The sequence below is a fragment of the Dama dama genome, chromosome 11, assembly GCF_033118175.1.
Source record: "Dama dama isolate Ldn47 chromosome 11, ASM3311817v1, whole genome shotgun sequence".
NCBI classification, from domain to species: Eukaryota; Metazoa; Chordata; class Mammalia; order Artiodactyla; family Cervidae; genus Dama; species Dama dama.
In genome coordinates, this window is record NC_083691.1 from 57198172 (window position 1) to 57217920 (window position 19749).

The 19749-nt window shown below is 45.2% G+C and overlaps 1 protein-coding gene and 1 long non-coding RNA gene across 3 annotated transcripts in view; both read left to right on the forward strand.

Annotated features, from left to right (window-relative positions):
• The first annotated feature begins 7527 nt into the window (after positions 1-7527).
• The window catches only part of RPIA (ribose 5-phosphate isomerase A), a 32674-nt gene continuing 20452 nt past the window's right edge, over positions 7528-19749 (forward strand). For both annotated transcript variants that reach the window (XM_061155311.1, XM_061155312.1), the window contains exons 1-3: positions 7528-7827; positions 16206-16266; positions 18294-18349. In XM_061155311.1, the coding sequence (XP_061011294.1) occupies positions 7555-7827; positions 16206-16266; positions 18294-18349 (390 nt within the window). In that variant the 5' untranslated portion in view covers positions 7528-7554. The remainder of the gene's footprint in view (positions 7828-16205; positions 16267-18293; positions 18350-19749) is intronic.
• On the forward strand, positions 8276-16002 carry LOC133064828 (uncharacterized). Its single transcript, XR_009694730.1, has 4 exons — positions 8276-8380; positions 10330-10440; positions 11904-12057; positions 15946-16002. It is a non-coding gene; the product is annotated as an uncharacterized LOC133064828 (long non-coding RNA).

Sequence of the window (19749 nt, forward strand, 5' to 3'; positions counted from 1 at the left end):
AGCCTTCATAAAAACTCTTAGAGTAAGGAGTTTGGAAAGCTTCCAGATTGAACCCGTGGAGGTGCTGGTGGAAGCAGATAGGGTAACGGTCCTGGAGAAAGAGAAGCAGGCAAGGCTTTCTTTCATTTTGGCCTCATGCATTTTGTGACCTAAGTCTGGCCACAATGCTTGCCTTTGAACAGGCCATGAAATGAAAAGATGCTTGCTCCTTGGAAGAAAAGCTATGACAAACCTAGACAGAATATTAAAAAGCAGAGATATCACTTTGCTGACAAAGGTCCATATAGTCAAAGCTACGGTTTTTGCAGTAGTCATGCATGTACAGATGTGAAAGCTGAGCCATAAAGAAGGCTGAGCGCTAAAAAATCAATGCTTTTGAACTGTGGTGTTGGAGAAGTCTCTTGAGAATCCCTTGGACTGCAAAAATATCAAACCAGTCAATCCTAAGGGAAATCCACCCTGAATATTCATTGGAAAGACTGCTGCTGAAGCTGAAGCTTCAGTCCTTTAGCTACCGGATGCAAATAGCTGACCCACTGGAAAAGAGCCTGATGCTGGGAAAGATTAAGGGCAGGAGGAGAAGGGGGCAATAGTGGACAAGATGATTGGATAGCATCAGCAACTCAATGGACATGAGTTTGAGCACACTCCAGAAGATAGTGAAAGACAGAGACAGGCATGCTGCAACCTATGAGGTCGCTGAATCTGACATGACTTAACGACTGAGCAACAAATGGAAATGAAGGAATTCAGGAACAAAGGAAAAGCAGTTAAGAAACAATAGTTCAGCGATGAAACAAAGCCTTAGTTCCTCCTCAAGGGATATATATCACAATCTGATACTTACCTTTCAGTTCTTCGGGAACTCAACTGGAGGGTACAATAATGATGCTGACCTTTTTTGATCGGGGTGACTAAATCAACTGAAGCTTAGACTCTGAATCTTTGCCCCAATTCTGTGCTGAGTTCTCTGCTGCCCAAGCCCCTTCATGAACATACATGTACTCTTAACTCAAAAGTTCCCTAATTTAGGGTCTTTCCTAGTGGTGTGTGCATTACTCAGCCAAGATGGATTCCAGTGAGGATTCTGGGAGGTTGGTAGGACATATGGAACGGTGAATCCTCTCTCCTTTTGACCTTTCCTGAATTCATCTGGTTGCTGATAGCTTTTTGGTTCTGCATTGCTTATCAGGACCTGGTAAGGATCTTAACAACCAGGACCAAGATCTTAACAACAAGATTGTTAAGATAGCTCATGCAATCAGCTACAGTCTTGCCTTACTGCTGGGCAAGCTGTTTCAGTCAATACTTTCTCTAATAGTAATAGTAGAGCAGGGAAGAAAAAGGGATTTTTTTCCTCTCAGTAATCTTCTAAAAGGTTTAGGTTGACACCTGCCATTTCTTATTATTATTTGTGGTAGGCTGAATAATGGTCCCTCAAAGGTGTCCAAATCCTAATATCTGGAGCCTGTGAAATGTTACCTTGTATCTCATGGACAGAGGAGCCTGGTGGGCTATAGTCCATGGGGTCCCAAAGAGTCGGATATGACTAAGCAACTACCACCACACATCCAAGTATGATAAGAGGAATTTTTGGGTGTGATTAAATTAAGGTTCTTGAGAGGAGGTGATTATCCTGGGTTATCTATGTGGGTCAGATATAGTCACAAGGCTCCTCATAACAGGGAGGGAGGAGATCAGATGAGTAGTAGGAAATGTGACCACAAAACCAAGGAAGAAGCCATAAGCCAAGAATGCAGGCAGCCTCTACCTGCTAGTAACAAAGTCAGGACTAAAAGTTGATTCTTCTACCTCGTCTTCTTTTTTTTTTAATTAAAGTATAGTTGATTTGGGGTTTCCCAGGTAAAAAACTGCCTGCCAGTGCAGGAGACATAAGAGATGGGTTCAACCCCTGAGTTGGGAAGATCCCTTAGAGGAGAAAATGGCAACCCACTCCAGTATTCTTGTCTGAAGAATCCTATGGACAGAGAAGACTGGTGGCTACAGTCCATGGGGTCGCAGAGTTGGACACGACTGAAGCAACTTAGGCACGCACGCAGGCACATAGTTGATTTACATTTCAGGTGTACAGCAAAGTGATGCTATTTTAGATAGATAGACAGATAGATTGATTCTTTTCCATTATACGTTCTTACAATATACTGAATATGGTTCCCTGTGCTATACAGTAGGTCCTTGTTTTTTTTTTTTCTTAATGTATATTTATTGAAGTATAACTGACTTACAATGCTTCAAGTACACAGCAAGCTGATTCAGTTATACATATACACATATATTGTCTTTGAAATTATTTTCCATTATAGGTTATTACAATATATTGACTATAGTTCCCTGTGATGTACAGTAAACCTTTGTTGCTTGTTGCATATCTATTTTTAAATTAGAAATCTAGCATTCTATTCATACTTAGTCAAACAAGTGGAATCAAAATGTCATAAATTTTTTAGTTAGGCAAAAATTCATAAGTTTTCTAAAATATATATATTATACATATTATTATACAGTGGAAGTGAGAAATAGACTTAAGGGACTAGATCTGATAGACAGAGTGCCTGATGAACTATGGACAGAGGTTAGTGACATTGTATAGGAGACAGGGATCAAGACCATGCCCAAGAAAAAGAAATGCAAAAGAGCAAAATGTCTGTCTGAGGAGGTCTTACAAATAGCTGTGAAAAGAGGAGAAGTCAAAAGCAAAGGAGAAAAGGAAAGATATTCCCATTTGAATGCAGAGTTCCAAGGAGTAGCAAGGAGAAATAAGAAAGCTTTCCTCAGCAATCAATGCAAAGAAATAGATGAAAACAATAGAATGGGAAAGACTAGAGATCTCTTCAAGAAAATTAGAGATACCAAGGGAACATTTCATTCAAAGATGGGCTCAATAAAGGACAGAAATGGTATGGACCTAACAGATGTAGAAGATATTAAGAAGAGGGGGCAAGAATACACAGAAGAACTGTACAAAAAAGATCTTCATGACCCAGATAATCACAATGGTGTGATCACTCACCTAGAGCCAGACATCCTGGAATATGAAGTCAAATGGGCCTTAGGAAGCATCACTACAAACAAAGCTATTGGAGGTGATGGAATTCCAGTTGAGCTTTTTCAAATTCTAAAAGATGATGCTGTGAAAGTGCTGCACTCAATATGTCAGCAAATTTGGAAAACTCAGCAGTGGACACAGGACTGGAAAAGGTCAGTTTTCATTCCAGTCCCAAAGAAAAGAAATGCCAAAGAATGCTCAAACTACCACACAATTGCACTCATCTCACACGCTAATAAAGTAATGCTCAAAATTCTCCAAGCCAGGCTTCAGCAATATGTGAACTGTGAACTTCCAGATGTTCAAGTTGGTTTAGGAAAAGGCAGAGGAACCAGAGATCAAATTGCCAACATCTGCTGGATCATCAAAAAAGCAAGAGAGTTCCAGAAAAACATCTATTTCTGCTTTATTGACTATGCCAAAGCCTTTGTGTGGATCACAATAAACTGTGGAAAATTCTGAAAGAGATGGGAATACCAAAACACCTGACCTGCTTCTTGAGAAATCTGTATGCAGATCAGGAAGCAACAGTTAGAACTGGACATGGAACAACAGGCTGGTTCCAAATAGGAAAAGGAGTACATCAAGACAGTATATTGTCACCCTGCTTATTTAACTTATATGCAGAGTACATCATGAGAAACGCTGAGCTGGATGATGCACAGGCTGAAATCAAGATTTCCAGGAGAAATATCAATAACCTCAGATATACAGATGATACCACCCTAATGGCAGAAAGTGAAAAAGAACTAAAGAGCCTCTTGATGAAGGTGAAAGAGGAGAGTGAAAAAGTTGGCTTAAAGCTCAACATTTAGAAAACTAAGATCATGGCATCCGGTTCCATCACTTCATGGCAAACAGATGGGGAAACAGTGGAAAAAGAGTCAGACTTTATTTTTTTGGGCTCCAAAATCACGGCAGATGGTGATTTCAGCCATGAAATTAAAAGACGCTTACTCCTTGGAAGGAAAGTTATGACCAACCTAGACAGCATATTAAAAAGCAGAGACATTACTTTGTCAACAAAGGCCCGTCTAGTCAAGGCTATGGTTTTTCCAGTAGTCATGTATGGACGTGAGAGTTGGACTATAAAGAAAGCTGAGCGCTGAAGAATTGATGCTTTTGAACTGTGGTGTTGGAGAAGGCTCTTGAGAGTCCCTTGGAGTGTAAGGAGATTCAACTAGTCCATCCTAAAGGAAATCAGTCCTGGGCGTTCATTGGAAGGACTGATGTTGAAGCTGAAACTCCAATACTTTGGCCACCTGATGTGAAGAGCTGACTCATTTGAAAAGACGCTGATGCTGGGAAAGATTGAGGGCAGGAGAATGGGCTGAGAGAGGATGAGATGGTTGGGTAGCATCACTGACTCAATGGACATGAGTTTGGATAAACTCCTGGAGTTGGTGATGGACAGGGAAGCCTGGTGTGCTGCAGTTCATAGAGCTGCAAAGAGTTGGACACGACTGAGCAACTGAACTGAACTGAATTAAATTATTTATATATATGTATACAAAAGCTTTTCTACTACTCTTGATAAAGGCTTGAGAAAGAACATCAAAAAACAAACAAACAAAAAAAGAGATGTAGAAATTGGAAAACATAAATGAAATGGGAACACTGAATATGAAGTAGAAAAAGTGAAACAAACTAGATAAAAGATTATCATATAGTCCAGTTGTTTTTAAACATGGCTGCTCATTAGTAGGTCCTTGTTGTTTATCTACTTTATATATGGTAGTGTGTTTTAATCTAATTCTTTATTCTTTCCATTCCATCATACTGTTTCTATATGATATGAATTCAATCAGATATGTTGTCTATGCTAAATCATATTTTGATAAACTGTAAGCCATTAAACAATTTCTGGTTTGTACCATAATCTTGACATGCTCATTTTGTCCATGCATCACCCAATCCATCTGTCTGTTCAGCCATCTAAAGACCACATACTGAGCACCTACCTCGTACTAGTGTAAAGCCCTGTGGACACAGACAGGCTCCAGGCTCTGAATCAAGGAGATTGCCCTCTAGTGGGAAAACAGATGTATATCAGCATGAAAAGTACTGTGGTAAGTTTATTCAGGAAGTGAGGTCCTAGTCTGGTCTTAGAGAATGAAGAGGCATTAGCCAGATGAAGATGAAGTTGGGGGCTGGGGCTGCGGAAGGATGTGTGGAGGACATTCCAGGGTGAGGCACCAGCTCTAGCAAGGGCATGAAGACATGACAAAACAAGGTACACTGGGAAACTGTTGCTGGCTGTGATTGGTGCTTATGAGGGAGGAGGATGCCCAGGGAAAGGTCAGGGTCAGCTCCTGGGAAGCCCTGCATGCCTTGTTAAGATGTTTAGAACTCATCCTGAAACTGATGGGGTGCCATCAAGATGTAGACAGGGATTACATGATCAGATTTGTTTTTAAAAATTGCTTGAGCTTCCCAGGTGGCTCAGTGGTAAAGAATCCACCTGCAATGCAGGAGATTCAGGTTAGATCCCTGGGTCAGAAACATCCCCTGAAGGAGGAAATGGCAACCACTCCAGTATTCTTGCCTGGGATATCCCATGGACAGAGGATCCTGTAGGGCTACAGTCCATGTGGTTACAAAAGAGTTGAACAATACTGAAGTGACTTAGCACACATGTACACAAGCATCCTCTGACACTAACTATTCCCTCTGTAAAAAAGGACAAAGAGTTTCACTCATCATCCAGCTATACTCAACCCTGCACCAATAGTGCTCTCTGTGGGTGATTCAGGATGGAGTAAAAAGGATGAAGCATTTAGTGTTATGGATACAAGGCCCCTAGATAGTTAAGATGTGTATCTAAGGAAGAATTTTAATGGCTCTAGATTCTTGCATCTTCCTGTACTTGGGAAAGAACGAAAATCATTAACTTGAGAATCTTTGTGTGTGTGTGTGATTAGCAGTCTTATTTTACTAAGATGTATGCTTGACTGTATCAAAAACTCAACATTCAGTAAACTAATATCATGGCATCCAGTTCCATCACTTCATGGCAAATAGATGGAGAAACAATGAAAACAGTGACAGATTTTCTTTTCTTGGGCTCCAAAATCATTGCAGATGCTGACTGCAGCCATATTAAAAGACGCTTGCTCCTTTGAAGAAAAGCTATGACAAACCTAGACAGCATATTAAAAAGCAGAGACATCACTTTGCTGACAAAGATCTGTATAGTCAAAGCTATAGTTTTTCCAGTAGTCATATATGCATGTGAGAGTTGGACCATAAAGAAGGCTGTGTGTAGAATTGATGCTTTTGAACTATGGTGCTGGAGAAGACTCCTGACAGGCCCCTGGACAGCAAGGAGATCAAACCAGTCCATCCCAAAGGAAATCAACCCTGAAAAGTCATTGGCAGGACTGATGCTGAAGCTGAAGCTCCAATACTTTGGACACCTGAATATGAAGAGCCAACTCATTGGAAAAGACCCTGATGCTGGGAAAGATTGAGGGCAGGAGGAGAAGGAGGGGGACAGAGGAGGAGATGACTGGATGGCATTACTCAATGGAGGGATATGAGTTTGAGCAAACTCTGGGAGATGGTGAAGAACAGGAAATCCTGGCAGGCTGCAGTTCATCGGGTAGCAGAGCCTGACACCGTTGAGCTCCTTGAACAACAACGCTTTAATACATTTCCAAGACCAAAAAGACACGTATGTATTGGCTCCTCCCTTATCTTTTTGGAATAGTTCCACAGAGCTGAAATGTTATTTCCCCAGTTATAGTCCCTAGAAAGCTGCCAGAATAAAACTGAAACTCACTTTTCTTACATTGTACTTTTTTTCAGTTGACACGCACAGCAAGACACTTTATAGGTAAGGAAGAAAAGAGAGAGTTGTTTAGTTCAACGATAGTCCTTTTTGAGTCAATAATTTCTATAGGTCACACACAGGCGTCGAGTCGAGCTCCATCTGGAGGAAACCGCGCCATCCAATGCTGCGCAGGGCAGAACAACATCTAAGGCTGGGGGTTCGAAATTTGTACCCTGCTCCTGTGGAAGGAGGTGTAAAGGTGGACTAAAGCGTGAGCCACTGTCCGCAGGTGCGTTTCCCCGTGGAGTCCGTCTAGAGAAGTCACTCCCAAAAGGACATTTCCATATGAGCGACTGCCCTGAGGCCTCGTACGCCACCACGTTCTTAACTCTAGAAAATCCAACAGGATTAGATCCAACACGCCCTTCTCAGACGCGGGTGCAAACAGAAATCACTCTAACCTCGATCCATCCGGGGCTGCTTGCTCCGTACCAGCCGTCACACCAAAGTTCGTCTTCGATTTGCGCACCCGGTCGCGGAGCATTGTGGGGCTGGTGGTCCAGGCTGGGGCGCGGCTTCCGGTCACTGAAGATCTAGAACTACATTTCCCAGCAAGTACCGCGCCGCAGCGGACACGGACCTCGTACGTGGGATTCAATACTTCCGGCGGAGCCGGGGGGCGGGACCGTGGCAGAGGCTGGAGCGAGGCGGCGGGATGCAGCGCCCCGGGCCCTTCAGCACCCTCTACGGGCGGGTCCTGGCCCCGCTGCCCGGGCGGGCCGGGGGCGCGGCCTCTGGCGGAGGCGGGAACAGCTGGGGCGTTCCGGGTTCCCACGTGCAGTTGCCGGGACGCTCGCAGTTCGGCGCTGGCAGCACAAGTACCGGAGCCAGGGAGGTTAACAGCGTCTGTCCGGGCCCTTCCGCGATGTCAAAGGCCGAGGAGGCCAAGAAGCGGGCTGGGCGCGCGGCCGTGGAGAACCACGTGAGGGTGAGCAGTTCAGGTCTTGGGCGCCCTGCTCGGCCTTATGGGCTCTTGCTGCGGGCTCTGAGCGCTGCCAGGTGCGCCAAGTTCCTGGCAGAGCGGGGGCTGCGTGAGAGGGGAGAGAGTACTCACTTGACCTGCCTTGAGACCTGCTCCTTCAAGGCCTTTGAGATATGGAATTGGTTGGGGCCGAGCCCCCTAAAGTTGAGATGTCTAAAGACTGCTTGTCAGGCCAGATAACAGTTTGCCAAGTGGAGCTTGGTGGTGTGTGTCTGATGTTCGGAGTGGGGTTAGGAGGGACTTAGCTAGTGGCTTCCTTATCAACAGATAAGAGCCTGGGACTGCCGAGAGGTGTTCACCTCGCTTCACTGCCCAGGGAAGTCGGTGGGGAGTTGATTTGAAAAGTATTTTGAAATTTAACTCCAAGGAAGTGCTTAGCTGGTCGCGCACCGGCTCCTGAGTGTACTTGCCGGAGGAAAGCGGAGGTGCCAAAGACTTGAAACCTCCTTCTTTTGGCAGGGCTCGGGTGGACACTTGAAGTCTGGAGATCCTCTTTAAGGTCGGGATGTGGAGATGTTTAGCTGTTAATATGAGGTCGTAATGTAATGTCAGTGAGGTCGTGACCTCACTTGTTGGCTAAGTGGCGGGTGTGGCCCTCTTGGTGGAGTCTTTTGGATTTGCCGTCAACAATCAATTATCTTAATTGTAAGAATTTGGGAGCCGGGAGCCAAGTGGAGTATCTCTGCTCTTAGGTGGAGTTTCCTGGGCTTCATTGGCTCTTAGTGTTTTCTGCTTTCTGGAAAGTGGTATCAGATTCTATTTTCTCTAATAATGGTTCTTTATTCTTTACATTTGGTAATGCTTTCGTGTACGAAGTAATTTTCCTGGATTTGTTGGATCCTCCTACAGCCTGGCCAAATGGGAGGGGCCTGCGTGGTAACCTGTGGCTCAGAGTGTTCTGTAGGAGGAATGACCGAGTATCCTCCCAGACCCAAACCCAGTGACTCCTGTTCCAGTGCCCTTCCCCCAGTTACATAGCTGCCCTGTTCTGGTGTAATAGTCTGGTTAGCAATAGGAATTTCTATGGGAATTCACAGAGATAATGTAGAATGTGTCATCTGGCTCTCCTTTTGGGATTTAGTGTCTCAGCTGCAACATTGGGACAATCAGCTGAGATTTCAAATGCCTCGATAAAGTGAATGGTAATGGGCAAATGAAATCTATACAAATAGAAAAGACCTGTATGTTAGATTTCCTATTATCCCATTACTATTATATCTTCCTGACCTTTTTTTTTTTTTTTTTAAACACACCAACAATCTTCTTTTATTACAACATGAACCCAGGAGGAGGAAAGGAGACAGGGCAGGACATGGAGGGAAGGTAATGAGGACAAGCATCAAAAGTTTTCTTCAGATCTCAGGGAGCCAACCAAATTTATTTAAAATAATTAACTGTGAGCACAGCTATGTGAAGTTTCCCCCTCCTGGGTGGAAGTCAGGGGATGGGAGAAGGAGGTGAGGGGAGGGACGGAGGCAGGAGAAGGGGGGAAGGAGGAGGAAGAGTGAGAAGGGGAGGTGAGGTTACTGTAGCATGGCCTGGCCAGGGCCACCACTGGGGAGAGAAGGGAGAGGAGATTCCCCCAGTTTGCATATGCACTGGCTACCATTTTTTTTTTTAATGATCTATTTGGTTAAATAAAAAATTGCAAGCTGCCACCTTAGGCCAGAGCCCCCAGCCACCTGTTGCCCTGAAGTTGCCAGACAATCCTGGGGAGATCTCCATTGGCCTTTTGCCATTCACCCCAGTCTCAGTTAATACCATTTTCCTTTGCAGACTTCTTTCCTGAGATGTCAACACTATTTGAATTTTTTTTTTTTTTAATGATTTTATTTATTATTTATTTTTGGCTGTGCTGGGTCTTTGTCCCTGCTCCAGCTGATTTTCTAGTTGGTGGTAAGCTGGCGCTGCTCTCTAGTTGCGGTGTGCAGACTTCTCATTGCAGTGGGTTCTCTTGTTGCAGATATGGGCTCTAGGGTACAGTTTTCAGTAGTTGCAGTTCCCGGGTATGAGAGCACAGGCTCAATAGCTGGGGCGTACGGGCTTAGTTGCTCTACTGGGATCTTCCTGGACCAGGGATGGAACCTATGTCCTGCATTGGCAGGTGGATTCTTTATTACTGAGCCACCGGGGAGGTCCTATATTTAGCACGTTTTACCACTGATTCATTCATTTCATTCCTGTTGCTGCTGGGAACTTGTTGAGAGCCTGCTAGGTGTCAGGTAGTTGGTGTGGAGGCCAGAGATGTGGCTAAAGGGAGGAGATGCTGATCCCGGATATTTTGCAAACAAGATTACTTAATTCCAAGACAAGTTTATTGATCATAGTCCTGTACCTGATTGTCAAGGTTTAGCAGCCCTCTCCAGGGTTATCCTTTTTTTCCATCTAAGGCTAAATTTTCCTTTAGCACTTTGTGTCTTGAAATGGTTTCCTTGTTACCCAACTCAGATTTGACTGCTCACCCCTTGAAAGACAAGTGTTGGCTGGAAAGAAAAGATTGCTTTGTTCTGGAGGCTGGCAACCTGGAGAGAAGGCGGACTTCTAGAAGCTACTCCTAAGGTGAAAGGGGACGTTTATTGCAGTTAATCATTTAGGGAGGGGGTCAGAGTCTTATCTTCCACTGTGCGTAGACCTTCTTCTGATTGGCTGATGGTGAGGTAACTCTGTGGTGGTTAGCAGTTTTCTACTTAGGTGGGGCCTTAGTTCCTGTGGAAGAACTCAAAGATGTGTTGTCATGTATATTCCTTGAGGAGGAACTGGGACCTTGCCTCACAGCACTTTGTTTCTTGACTGCTCCTCCGTTGCTTCTGCATTCCTTCCCTTACCTGAATAGTGACTGCTTGTATCTGTCCTTTGGAACTCAGGGAAGGTCAAGGAGGCTGTATGAAGCCTGTTTCCTACAAACAACAAACAGGGGACAAGGGCCTGCTCAGTTTCATACTTTGTGTAAGTTTGTGTAAGTTTATCAAGGTAGCTTATGTGCCAGGTCCTATTGGTTCCACCTTTGGAATGTTCTTAGAACTGACCCTTCCTGTGGACCAACTTGCCCTGTTTAGGCTTTCCCTGTGGCCAGAAGATTGCAGTTGCCCTTGTCTTGTCTCCTCTTCTGACCGGCCAAGTGATGCATTGTCATCTGCTGAAGCTCCCTTCTGCTCTTAGCCTCATCCTAACCTCCGTATGACATCTGTTACGAGCCAGTAACAGTGAGCCAGGTGGAAGGGATACACGGATAAGAGGCTCTGATTCTTGTCCTTAAGCGCACAGTCTTGTTTCCTTCTCTGCTCTCCTCTCTCCCAGGGACCAGAACATTGGAAGGAACAGACTGCTGGCGTGGCTGTGTTTTAATGTCACCACCCTCTACCTAGAATGCTCTTTCTTGTCTGCTGCTCTTGTCTGTTAAAACTCTGTCTTTCAGGATTTGGTTTAAAGGCCATTCTTCCTTTCAGTTTTTCCCTAGCCTTGTAAGGGGAGGAATTCTTCCCTTAAATTCTGTAGTCCTCCATACCTTGTAGGTGCTTTACATTTTATGGTCTAGTTATGTGTGTATCCCAATCCCATGAAGGGTAAACTTCTGGAAGGTAGTAAACTTGATTTTCATTCGACGTTGGTCACAGTGGGACCTGCCTACTAAATGTTTGATGAGCTGTGTGGCGTGTGGACACAAATATGGAGGTTATAGGGTGAATCACTGGGGTGTTTCCCTTCCCGAGCCCCTTGGTGCTCTAGTGTGGTGACTACTTCCATTCCTGGGTAAATGGAAATTTTGGAGAGTTCTCTACTGAAGGGATTAGGTAGCTACCCTTGACTCAGGTCTGCTGGTACAGGACAGGTCACCACCCAAGGCCACGTTCTCCTGAAGGTCTATAACCTCCTTTGTTCTCTTTGGAGCCTGGCCTTTGATTTTTGGCTGGCTGAGCTTGAAGAAGTTGGTGGACAATAGTTCCAGTAGGTCAACAGAAGAGGTTACCCCACTGGACATGGTGAGCCAAGTTGTGATGTATCACATATGGCCTGTGGTTTAGTGTTGCCCTTAGGAGCTGCCTGCTCCTCCGGTGGAGCCTGCCTGGCTACTGTTGGACCAGCTCTGTATAGCTTTGGCTGTTACCCTGATTCCTGGCCAGTCACTGGATTCCATGGCAGCAAGACCACAGGGCTGAAGAGCTTTGGGCCTGACAGGTTTGCGCAATTCTTGGCCTCTACCAAAAAACAGCTAAGGGAGGAGCCTTGCACAAAGCTTGTGTGACTCACCCAAGTTCATCTGTGTGCCACCTGCCTGCTGGGTGACAGGAGAGTAGGGAGATGAGGAATCCGGCAGTTGAGTTACTGTGAAGCTGGAGCTGTCAGCTTCAGGTCAGGTGTGATGGTCACGTGGAGCCTGCCTAGTCAAGGCATTTCCCTGTTTGCTTAGTTTGTTGGGAGCATGCACTCAGTCATGTCCGATTCTGCGACCCCACAAACTGTAACCCACCAGGCTCCTCTGTCCTTGGGATTTTTCAGGCAAGAATACTGGAGTGCATCACCATTTCCTCCTCCAGGGGATCTTCCCAACCCAGGGATCGAACCAGCGTGTCCTGTGTCTCCTGCATTGCAGGCAGATACTTTAGCCACTGTACCTTCAGGGAAACCCCCTAGTTAAGGCATTTCCTGTTACTTGAAGATTTTTACATTTTTCTGATGTTCATCTGTTTTGTGTGGTAGTGTAGCACTTACTGGTCTTGAAGACCTTGGTGTTGAGGTTTGCCCAGGTAGCTAAGCAGCTGGTGGATGCACTACCTTCGTGAGGGCACCACCATGGGTGGATTCCTGACCTAACACGAGCTCCATTTTAAGGCCTCTTGGTGTTATTTGGTAACGTTTGAGCCAGTAAAAGTGACTTCCATCAGATCAGGAACACAGGGGTTGATGGGCAGCGCCCTCTGTAGGTAGGAGAGGCCCAGTTAGAAGCAGGGACATTAGTGTTTGATTTGTTCTTTTTTTTGTAACTCCCTCCACCTTTCATTCTTTACAGTCTTTTCTTGCTAGAGTTGTCCTCTCACTTTGAGAAGGACTGTGTCAGCAGTGGGGTCCATGGGGCTCGCCCTGGAGGTTCCTGTGGCATTTGTCCCATGGGGAGTTTGTCCTGAGGGGCCTCCAGGACGTTTCTTCCTCCTACAATGGGGCCCCCCTGCCCCTTACCATATGAGTTCATTGTTAATCATTCGCTGGAACCCTAAGAAATTTTAATTGAAATGTTTCAGCAAATTGAACTTCCTGAAGTTGCTTATTTAAGGTGAGGCTGTGTAGGGGAGTAATTAATATTGTCAAAAAATGACTTGCTTTTTAAAGGTAAAATCATGATACTTAATATAGATATAAAATAACATTATCAGAGGTTTTTTTTTTCCCCCCCCAATTTCACTCATTGAATTGAGGGAACTGGAAAAGATGCTATAACCTGTTCACTGCTAAATCACTTCAGTCATGTCTGACACTGTGCGACCCTCTGGACTGTAGCCCACCAGGCTCTTCTGTCTGTGGGATTCTCCAGGCAAGAATACTGGAGTGGGTTGCTATGGCCTTCTCCAGGGGATCTTTTCAACCCAGGGATCGAACCCATTTCTTTTACGTCTTCTGCATTGGCAAGTGGGTTCTTTACCACTAGCACCACTTGGGAAGCCCAGACTGTTCACAGGAAAACCCAAAGAACCACAAAATTATATACAGTCAGGGAATGTTAAAATAAATTTACAAGAACTCTTATAAATCTGGAGAAGACTCTTGAGAGTCCTTTGGATAGCAGGAGATCAAACCAGTCAATCCTAAAGGAAATCAACCCTGAATAGTCATTGGAAGGTCTGATGCTGAAGCTCCAATCCTTTGGCCACCTGATTCAAAGAGCTGACTCATTGGAAAAGACCCTGATGTTAGAAAAGGTTGAGGGCAGGAGAAGGGGGCAACAGAGGATGAGATGGTTGGATGGCATCACTGACTAATGGACGTGAGTTTGTGCAAACTTTGGGAAATAGTGAAGGACAGGGAAGCCTGGCATGCTGTAGTCCATGGGGTCACATAGAGTCAGACTTAGAAAGACTGAACAAGAGCTATAGGATAATTAGTTGGATTTCACAAAACAGTTTGCATTTCACTGGGCAAGAATTTGCAGGGGCACACTCCCCTGTAGGATCAGATAATGCCTGCAGATTCCAGCATTTTGTTGAAAGAATCTAATAATATCTTGCTCATTTCTAAGTCTTAAATTTTCGCTTCAGTCAGTTCAGTTCAGTTGTTCAGTCGTGTCCAAGCGACAGTCTTTTCGTGTCAGTCTTTGCAACTCCATGGACTGCAGCACGCCAAGCCTCCCTGTCCATCACCAGCTCCTGGAGTTCCCTCAAACTCATGTACACTGAGTCAGTGATGCCATCCGACCATCTCATCCTCTGTCATCCCCTTCTCCTCCCACCTTCAGTCTTTTCCAGCATTAGGGTCTTTTCAAATGAGTTAGTTCTTCGCATCAGGTGGCCAAAGTATTGGAGTTTCAGCTTCAACATCAGTCCTTCCAATGAATATTCAGGACTGATTTCCTTTAGGATGAACTGGTTGGATCTCCATGTAGTCCAAGGGACTCTCAAGAGTTTTCTCCAATACCACAGTTCAAAAGCATCAATTCTTCCGTACTCAGCTTTCTTTATAGTCCAACTCTTAAATCCACACATGACTACTGGAAAAGCTGTAGCCTTGACTAGACAGACCTTTGTTGGCAAAGTAATGTCTCTGCTTTTTAATATGCTGTCTAGGTTGGTCATAGCTTTTCTTCCAAAGAGCAAGTGTCTTTTAATTTCATGGCTGCGGTCACTATCTGCAGTGATTTTTGGAGCCCCCCAAAATAAAGTCTGCCACTGTTTCCACTCTTTGCCCATCTATTTTCCCTTGGGGTGTTGAATTACCTCTGAAGGCCTTTGAGATCACAAGGGATTGTTGTGAGATTCACCTTTTATCAACATTTGTAAATCTTTGTAGGTGCCTAGTAGATGATAGCTGCTGCTTTGGCCTGTAGCTGTTCTGCCCTAAACAGGGGAGAGATTACTCCCAGGAAGTTGCTTAGGAACCAAACTCCACATTAGTTCCTGCTAGTACCCTGGCCTCGTTCTGCTGTCTGTGGTCTAACCGACCTCGGCTGGGCCCCTGCTATATCTCAGTTCCCTTCCCCCTTTCTTACTATGCCAGGCTCGGGAGTGTGATGCCTGGTTCTCCTCCTTTGTACTCATGCATGATTTCCGACATGGCCACCAGATGAAGACTGTTTCTCATGTTCCCAGCTCAGCCTTCCCCCTTCCCCCATATTCTCTGAAACAAACTTGTATCAAATGAGGATCCCTTGATGTGATTTGATATTCAAGGTTGCGTCAGACTCTCCTCTCTTCTGTTAGCTTTGGTTGGAGCTCTGGATGGTAGACTTGATGTGTCTCTGAGGTTTGCTGTGATGCCACCAACTTGAAGGACAGCCCCCTTCCTTGTGGATGTTAAAACTTGGCATCTACAATGTGGGGAGATGTATGAAAAGTCACTGAAGTCAGAAACCTCTGTTTTCTGCTCTTAATGTACAGCGAGGCTCTGTTTTTCCCTAGGGTCTTTCTGATTCCTCTCCTGGAATTGACCAAAAATCCTCCAGTGTTCATCTTTAGGCCATTTCTGTGTGGTAGAATATGAGGAGTGTTAAAAATAAGATAACAGGCCCCAAAGGGAGTTGCTTATGCCAAGCCCCACATCACCAAACTGATACTTAATTATGCTTTTGGCTCCCCCAGAAATGGAATCTTAGCCCACCCAATCCAGGCTCGCCTGGTCAGCACTAGTGAGGCCGTCTGCCGGGGGGGACCCCTGCCATCCCCTGCAGGGAGTTCACCTGACAGAAACCAACTCCCTTTCAGCCCACAGTAGCTTCTTTATTTCCTGCTCCCTTCCTGCTATAAAAGTCTTTAATTTTATACAGCTTCTTAGAGATCCTTTCTGTTTGCTAGGTTGAATCCTGCCCAGTTCGAGTTGATTTTTGCGGAAATAAAATCCTAAACTTTTAATCTGCCTCAGTTTATCTTCGAAGAGGAGGAAATGGTAGCGGCATTGTCAAGGATGGAAGGAGGAGGGCTCTGCTGATAAGTTGCCACTAGGCACCAGAACAGAGTCCAGCTTGGAGGTTCGGTGATTGTATTTCTGTGGGCACAGTACCTGCTTTGTGCCATGTCAGTGAATTGCTATTCCTTATAATTTTATAGCTCTAGAAAGGGCGCTGGAGAGGGAGTAAAATACAGTATTAATAAAGTTTCCCTCTTCTTTTTTTATCTTTGCAGAATAACCAAGTGCTGGGAATCGGGAGCGGTTCTACAATTGTCCACGCCGTGCAGCGAATAGGTATGTTCTAAGGGCCAACTCAATGTTTTGTGTAGGACAGTGGGGGAGGGGATATAGAGGAGAAGTAGGAAGCGGGCACTGGCTTGGCATCTGCCCTGCTTGGTGCCAGCTGTGTGGAGCCTGCAGTCAGGTGAGTATTTCTGTCCTCCTCTAAGTGCTATTCTTAGGCCCTGTCACCCAACTCTGGGGGTTACCCTGGCTTTCTTTGCTCTGCTGAGCTGCAGGTGAGGAGCTGAGGAGCTGACTTGAGGTCAGGTGTCTGTGTCTCTGTGTGTGTTCTCCATGGAACCTTAATTGTCATCATTGGGGTGTATGTGTATGTGTGTGTGGCCTCATGGATCCTGAGGCAGGCAAGCCCTTTCAAGCTGGAGGTCCCTCAGGCACACAAATAGAGGTCAGACCAGGCTTGTCCTATTTGTGATCATGGCATGGATGTGACCTTGCAGTTGGTGGCTGCTGGCTCCGCAGGTGCTGACTTCATTTGGCTTTGGGTGTCTCTGGGCTCAGGAAAGGCTCAGGAACTATCAACCCCGGTGGCTGCTCAACAGGTTTGACGGCCCTGCACTTGTTTGTGAGAACAGCCCAGAGGAGAGGCTTTCCTGAATGCTGCTCTCCTCTGCCCGGTGCCAAGGGGCTGTGCTCAGGGGACAAAGCCCAGGAATGCTCTGTCTTGAAGGAATGATTGTGGTGCAGGCATGCTGGCTTCTGGAAGCCTTCTCATTAGCCTAACAGGGCCTCAGCGTGGTACACCCTTGTGCCTCAGCACTGTGTGCGTGTGGGGGGCTTTTAGGGCACAGGATTACTGTAGAGTTTGTACTAGTGGCATCTAAACCTCCCTAGGTGCACATTCAGTGACTGAAGAGATTTGATATTTTTCATAAGACAGTTTTCCCCTGTTGGGGCATTACTGAGGACTTAAGCCCGGGATACAGCTTTTCAGATAGCTCTGAGGGACTGTTGAGAAGCCAGGACATGGAGGAGTTTTTGCAAAAAAAAAACAACAACACAAAACTCCAGTAGTCGAACGTCAAAAGATTACTGCTATTTAAAGAAAAACCAGACATCACAAGTTAATAAATTTAGTGCTCTTCTGTGTATGGGAAGATGCAAGAGTCTGGGCTTAATGAAATTACCCCTTTGATGTGCACCTTAATCTGGGGCCAGTGTCCTGTTTTTCTCCATCCTGAATCCTCTCAGGGTGCACTGCCTAGGGTGGGTGCAGTGACTCATGACTTGATGACATCCTTTGTTTACTGAAATGAGAGGAGGCATTCTTTGTCTGCATCCCTTGAGATTTTTTGGTTTTTGGCCATCCCATGTGGCTTGTAGGATCTCAGTTCCCCAACTAGGGACTGAACCCTGGGCCCCATCAGTGAGAGCGCCAAGTCTTAACCACTGGACCACCACGGAGTTCTTAAGACTTTTCCTTTTGTTTAAATCAAACTTTCTGGAAAGGTGCAAATTTTAAGTGAATAAATAAACCCTCTTTTAACTGCCCTCTGGGGTCTATAAATGATTATATTTTTTTTACTAAATGCAGAAGTCAAGTTTTAGCTTTTCTCTGTAAAAGGCAATATAGGGAAGTAGTTAAGACTGTGGCACTAGACTGCCTGGGATCAGATCTTAGTTCTGTTGTTTGTTAGTTGCTTACCAGTTATTTTTGTCTCTCTGCACCTGTTTCCTCATCTGTAAAGTGGGAATAATAATTGTAAGTTACCTTTGGGTTCCTGGATTAAAAGAGTTCATATGTACAAAGTTCTTTGAATAATGCCAAACACATTCTAGCAAACACTGATGTTTCTCTTTCCGTGATTAGTACTTAACCTCTTTAGGCATTTTTTGTCCTTGTCTGGTGACATGCAAAGTCTGTTTACCAACTTGTCACCAAGGGAGGGGACATGGAATGAAAGGCACCTGTCAGTGGTGGGGATTAGACGTTTACTGTTGGCTTTGAGCAAGTGTGTGTATGACAAGGAAGATAAAGGGAGGAGAGTGAAAAACCACTGACATGGCTTTTGTCTTCACAGCTGAAAGAGTGAAACAAGAGAATCTGAACCTCGTCTGTATTCCCACCTCCTTCCAGGTATGTCCTGCTTTCCCTTCTCCATCTTGGCATTTCACTGAATCACACAGGTTGCTGAGGACAGGGGGTGTGGCTCTGGGTTGTGCACTAGGGTGGTTCCGGGTGAGAGAGCCAGGAGCAGGAGGGTAGTCAATTGATGGGAGATTGTTCCTCAGAAGCATGGTTTTAGAGGTGTTCCTTTATTTATTCTGAATATTTTAGCATATCTTTAGTATATTGTGGAGTATATAGAGATAACCACATGGTCTCCATCCTCAAGAAGTATTATCTCCATTTATAGATGAAAAAACAGGCTATGGGGCATTAACTGATGTGTTAGTAATACAGGGATAGTATTTTGAGTCCATGTCTAATGCTGTTTGACCATAAAATAGTAGGGGTAGGTGAAGGAAAGCAACAGAGCCAATTAAATATAGGGAAAGATATGGGAAGAAGGCTTCAGGAAGGGAGGGGAAGGAGGTGTCCAGATAGAGCCCCTTTCCTCACCTGGCCGTTGTGGGGAGGTTGTGTATTATCTCTCATTGAATTCATTGAGGAGGTACTGTGAGCTGGGGTTAAAGGTTGGCATTGCTGGCGGTTGGTGCTCCTGTGACATTGTGGACTTGGGTAAAGAAACTGTCAATCCTGGAGGCTCAGCACTGCAGGTAGCTCTGGTGAAGGGACAGAGCTGAAGTAGAGGACGATATCCTTTTGGGCTTCCCTTGTGGCTTAGTAGTAAAGAATGCATTTGCCAATGTGGGATACTCAGGTTTGATCCCTGGCTCAGGAAGATCCCCTGCAGAAGGGAATGACTACCAACTCTGGTATTCTTGCCTGGAGAGTCACATGGACAAAGGAGCCTGGTGGGTTACAGTGCACAGGGTTTCAGAGTTGGACATGACTGAGCGATTAAACAGCAAAAGTTTCCTTCTAAGTCAGGTGTGTGCCCCTGCCTGTCAGTGGGGAATGGAGGAGGAGACAGGATAGGAAGTTAGGATAGTGTGTCCTGCCAGAGCTTCCTTGAAGTTAAATCTCTTGGAGACTCTGACCAGCTAGGTGGGCACCCAGGGGACTGAAGACAGTACCATAATTCTTATGTCGGGTTGGGAAGGAAGTGGTTTTACCTGGCCTTTCTTGCTTTTGAAATCTGGCTGTCCTGAGGAGATACTCTGAGTCAGAAGGGTTGTGATGGGTTGCCTTGATCTTTTGAAAACGTCTAAGTGTGTCGTTTTTCCAAGTGGATTGATCATCTAGCATTTTTCTTATTTAATAAGTTATTTGATACTGGTGTTCATTTTTAAAGTTGTATATGACATTAGTTGCTCAGTCGTGTCCAACTTTTTGTGACCCCATGGACTGTAGCCTGCCAGGCTCCTCTGTCATGGGATTCTCCAGGCAAGAAAACTGGAGTGGGTTGCCAT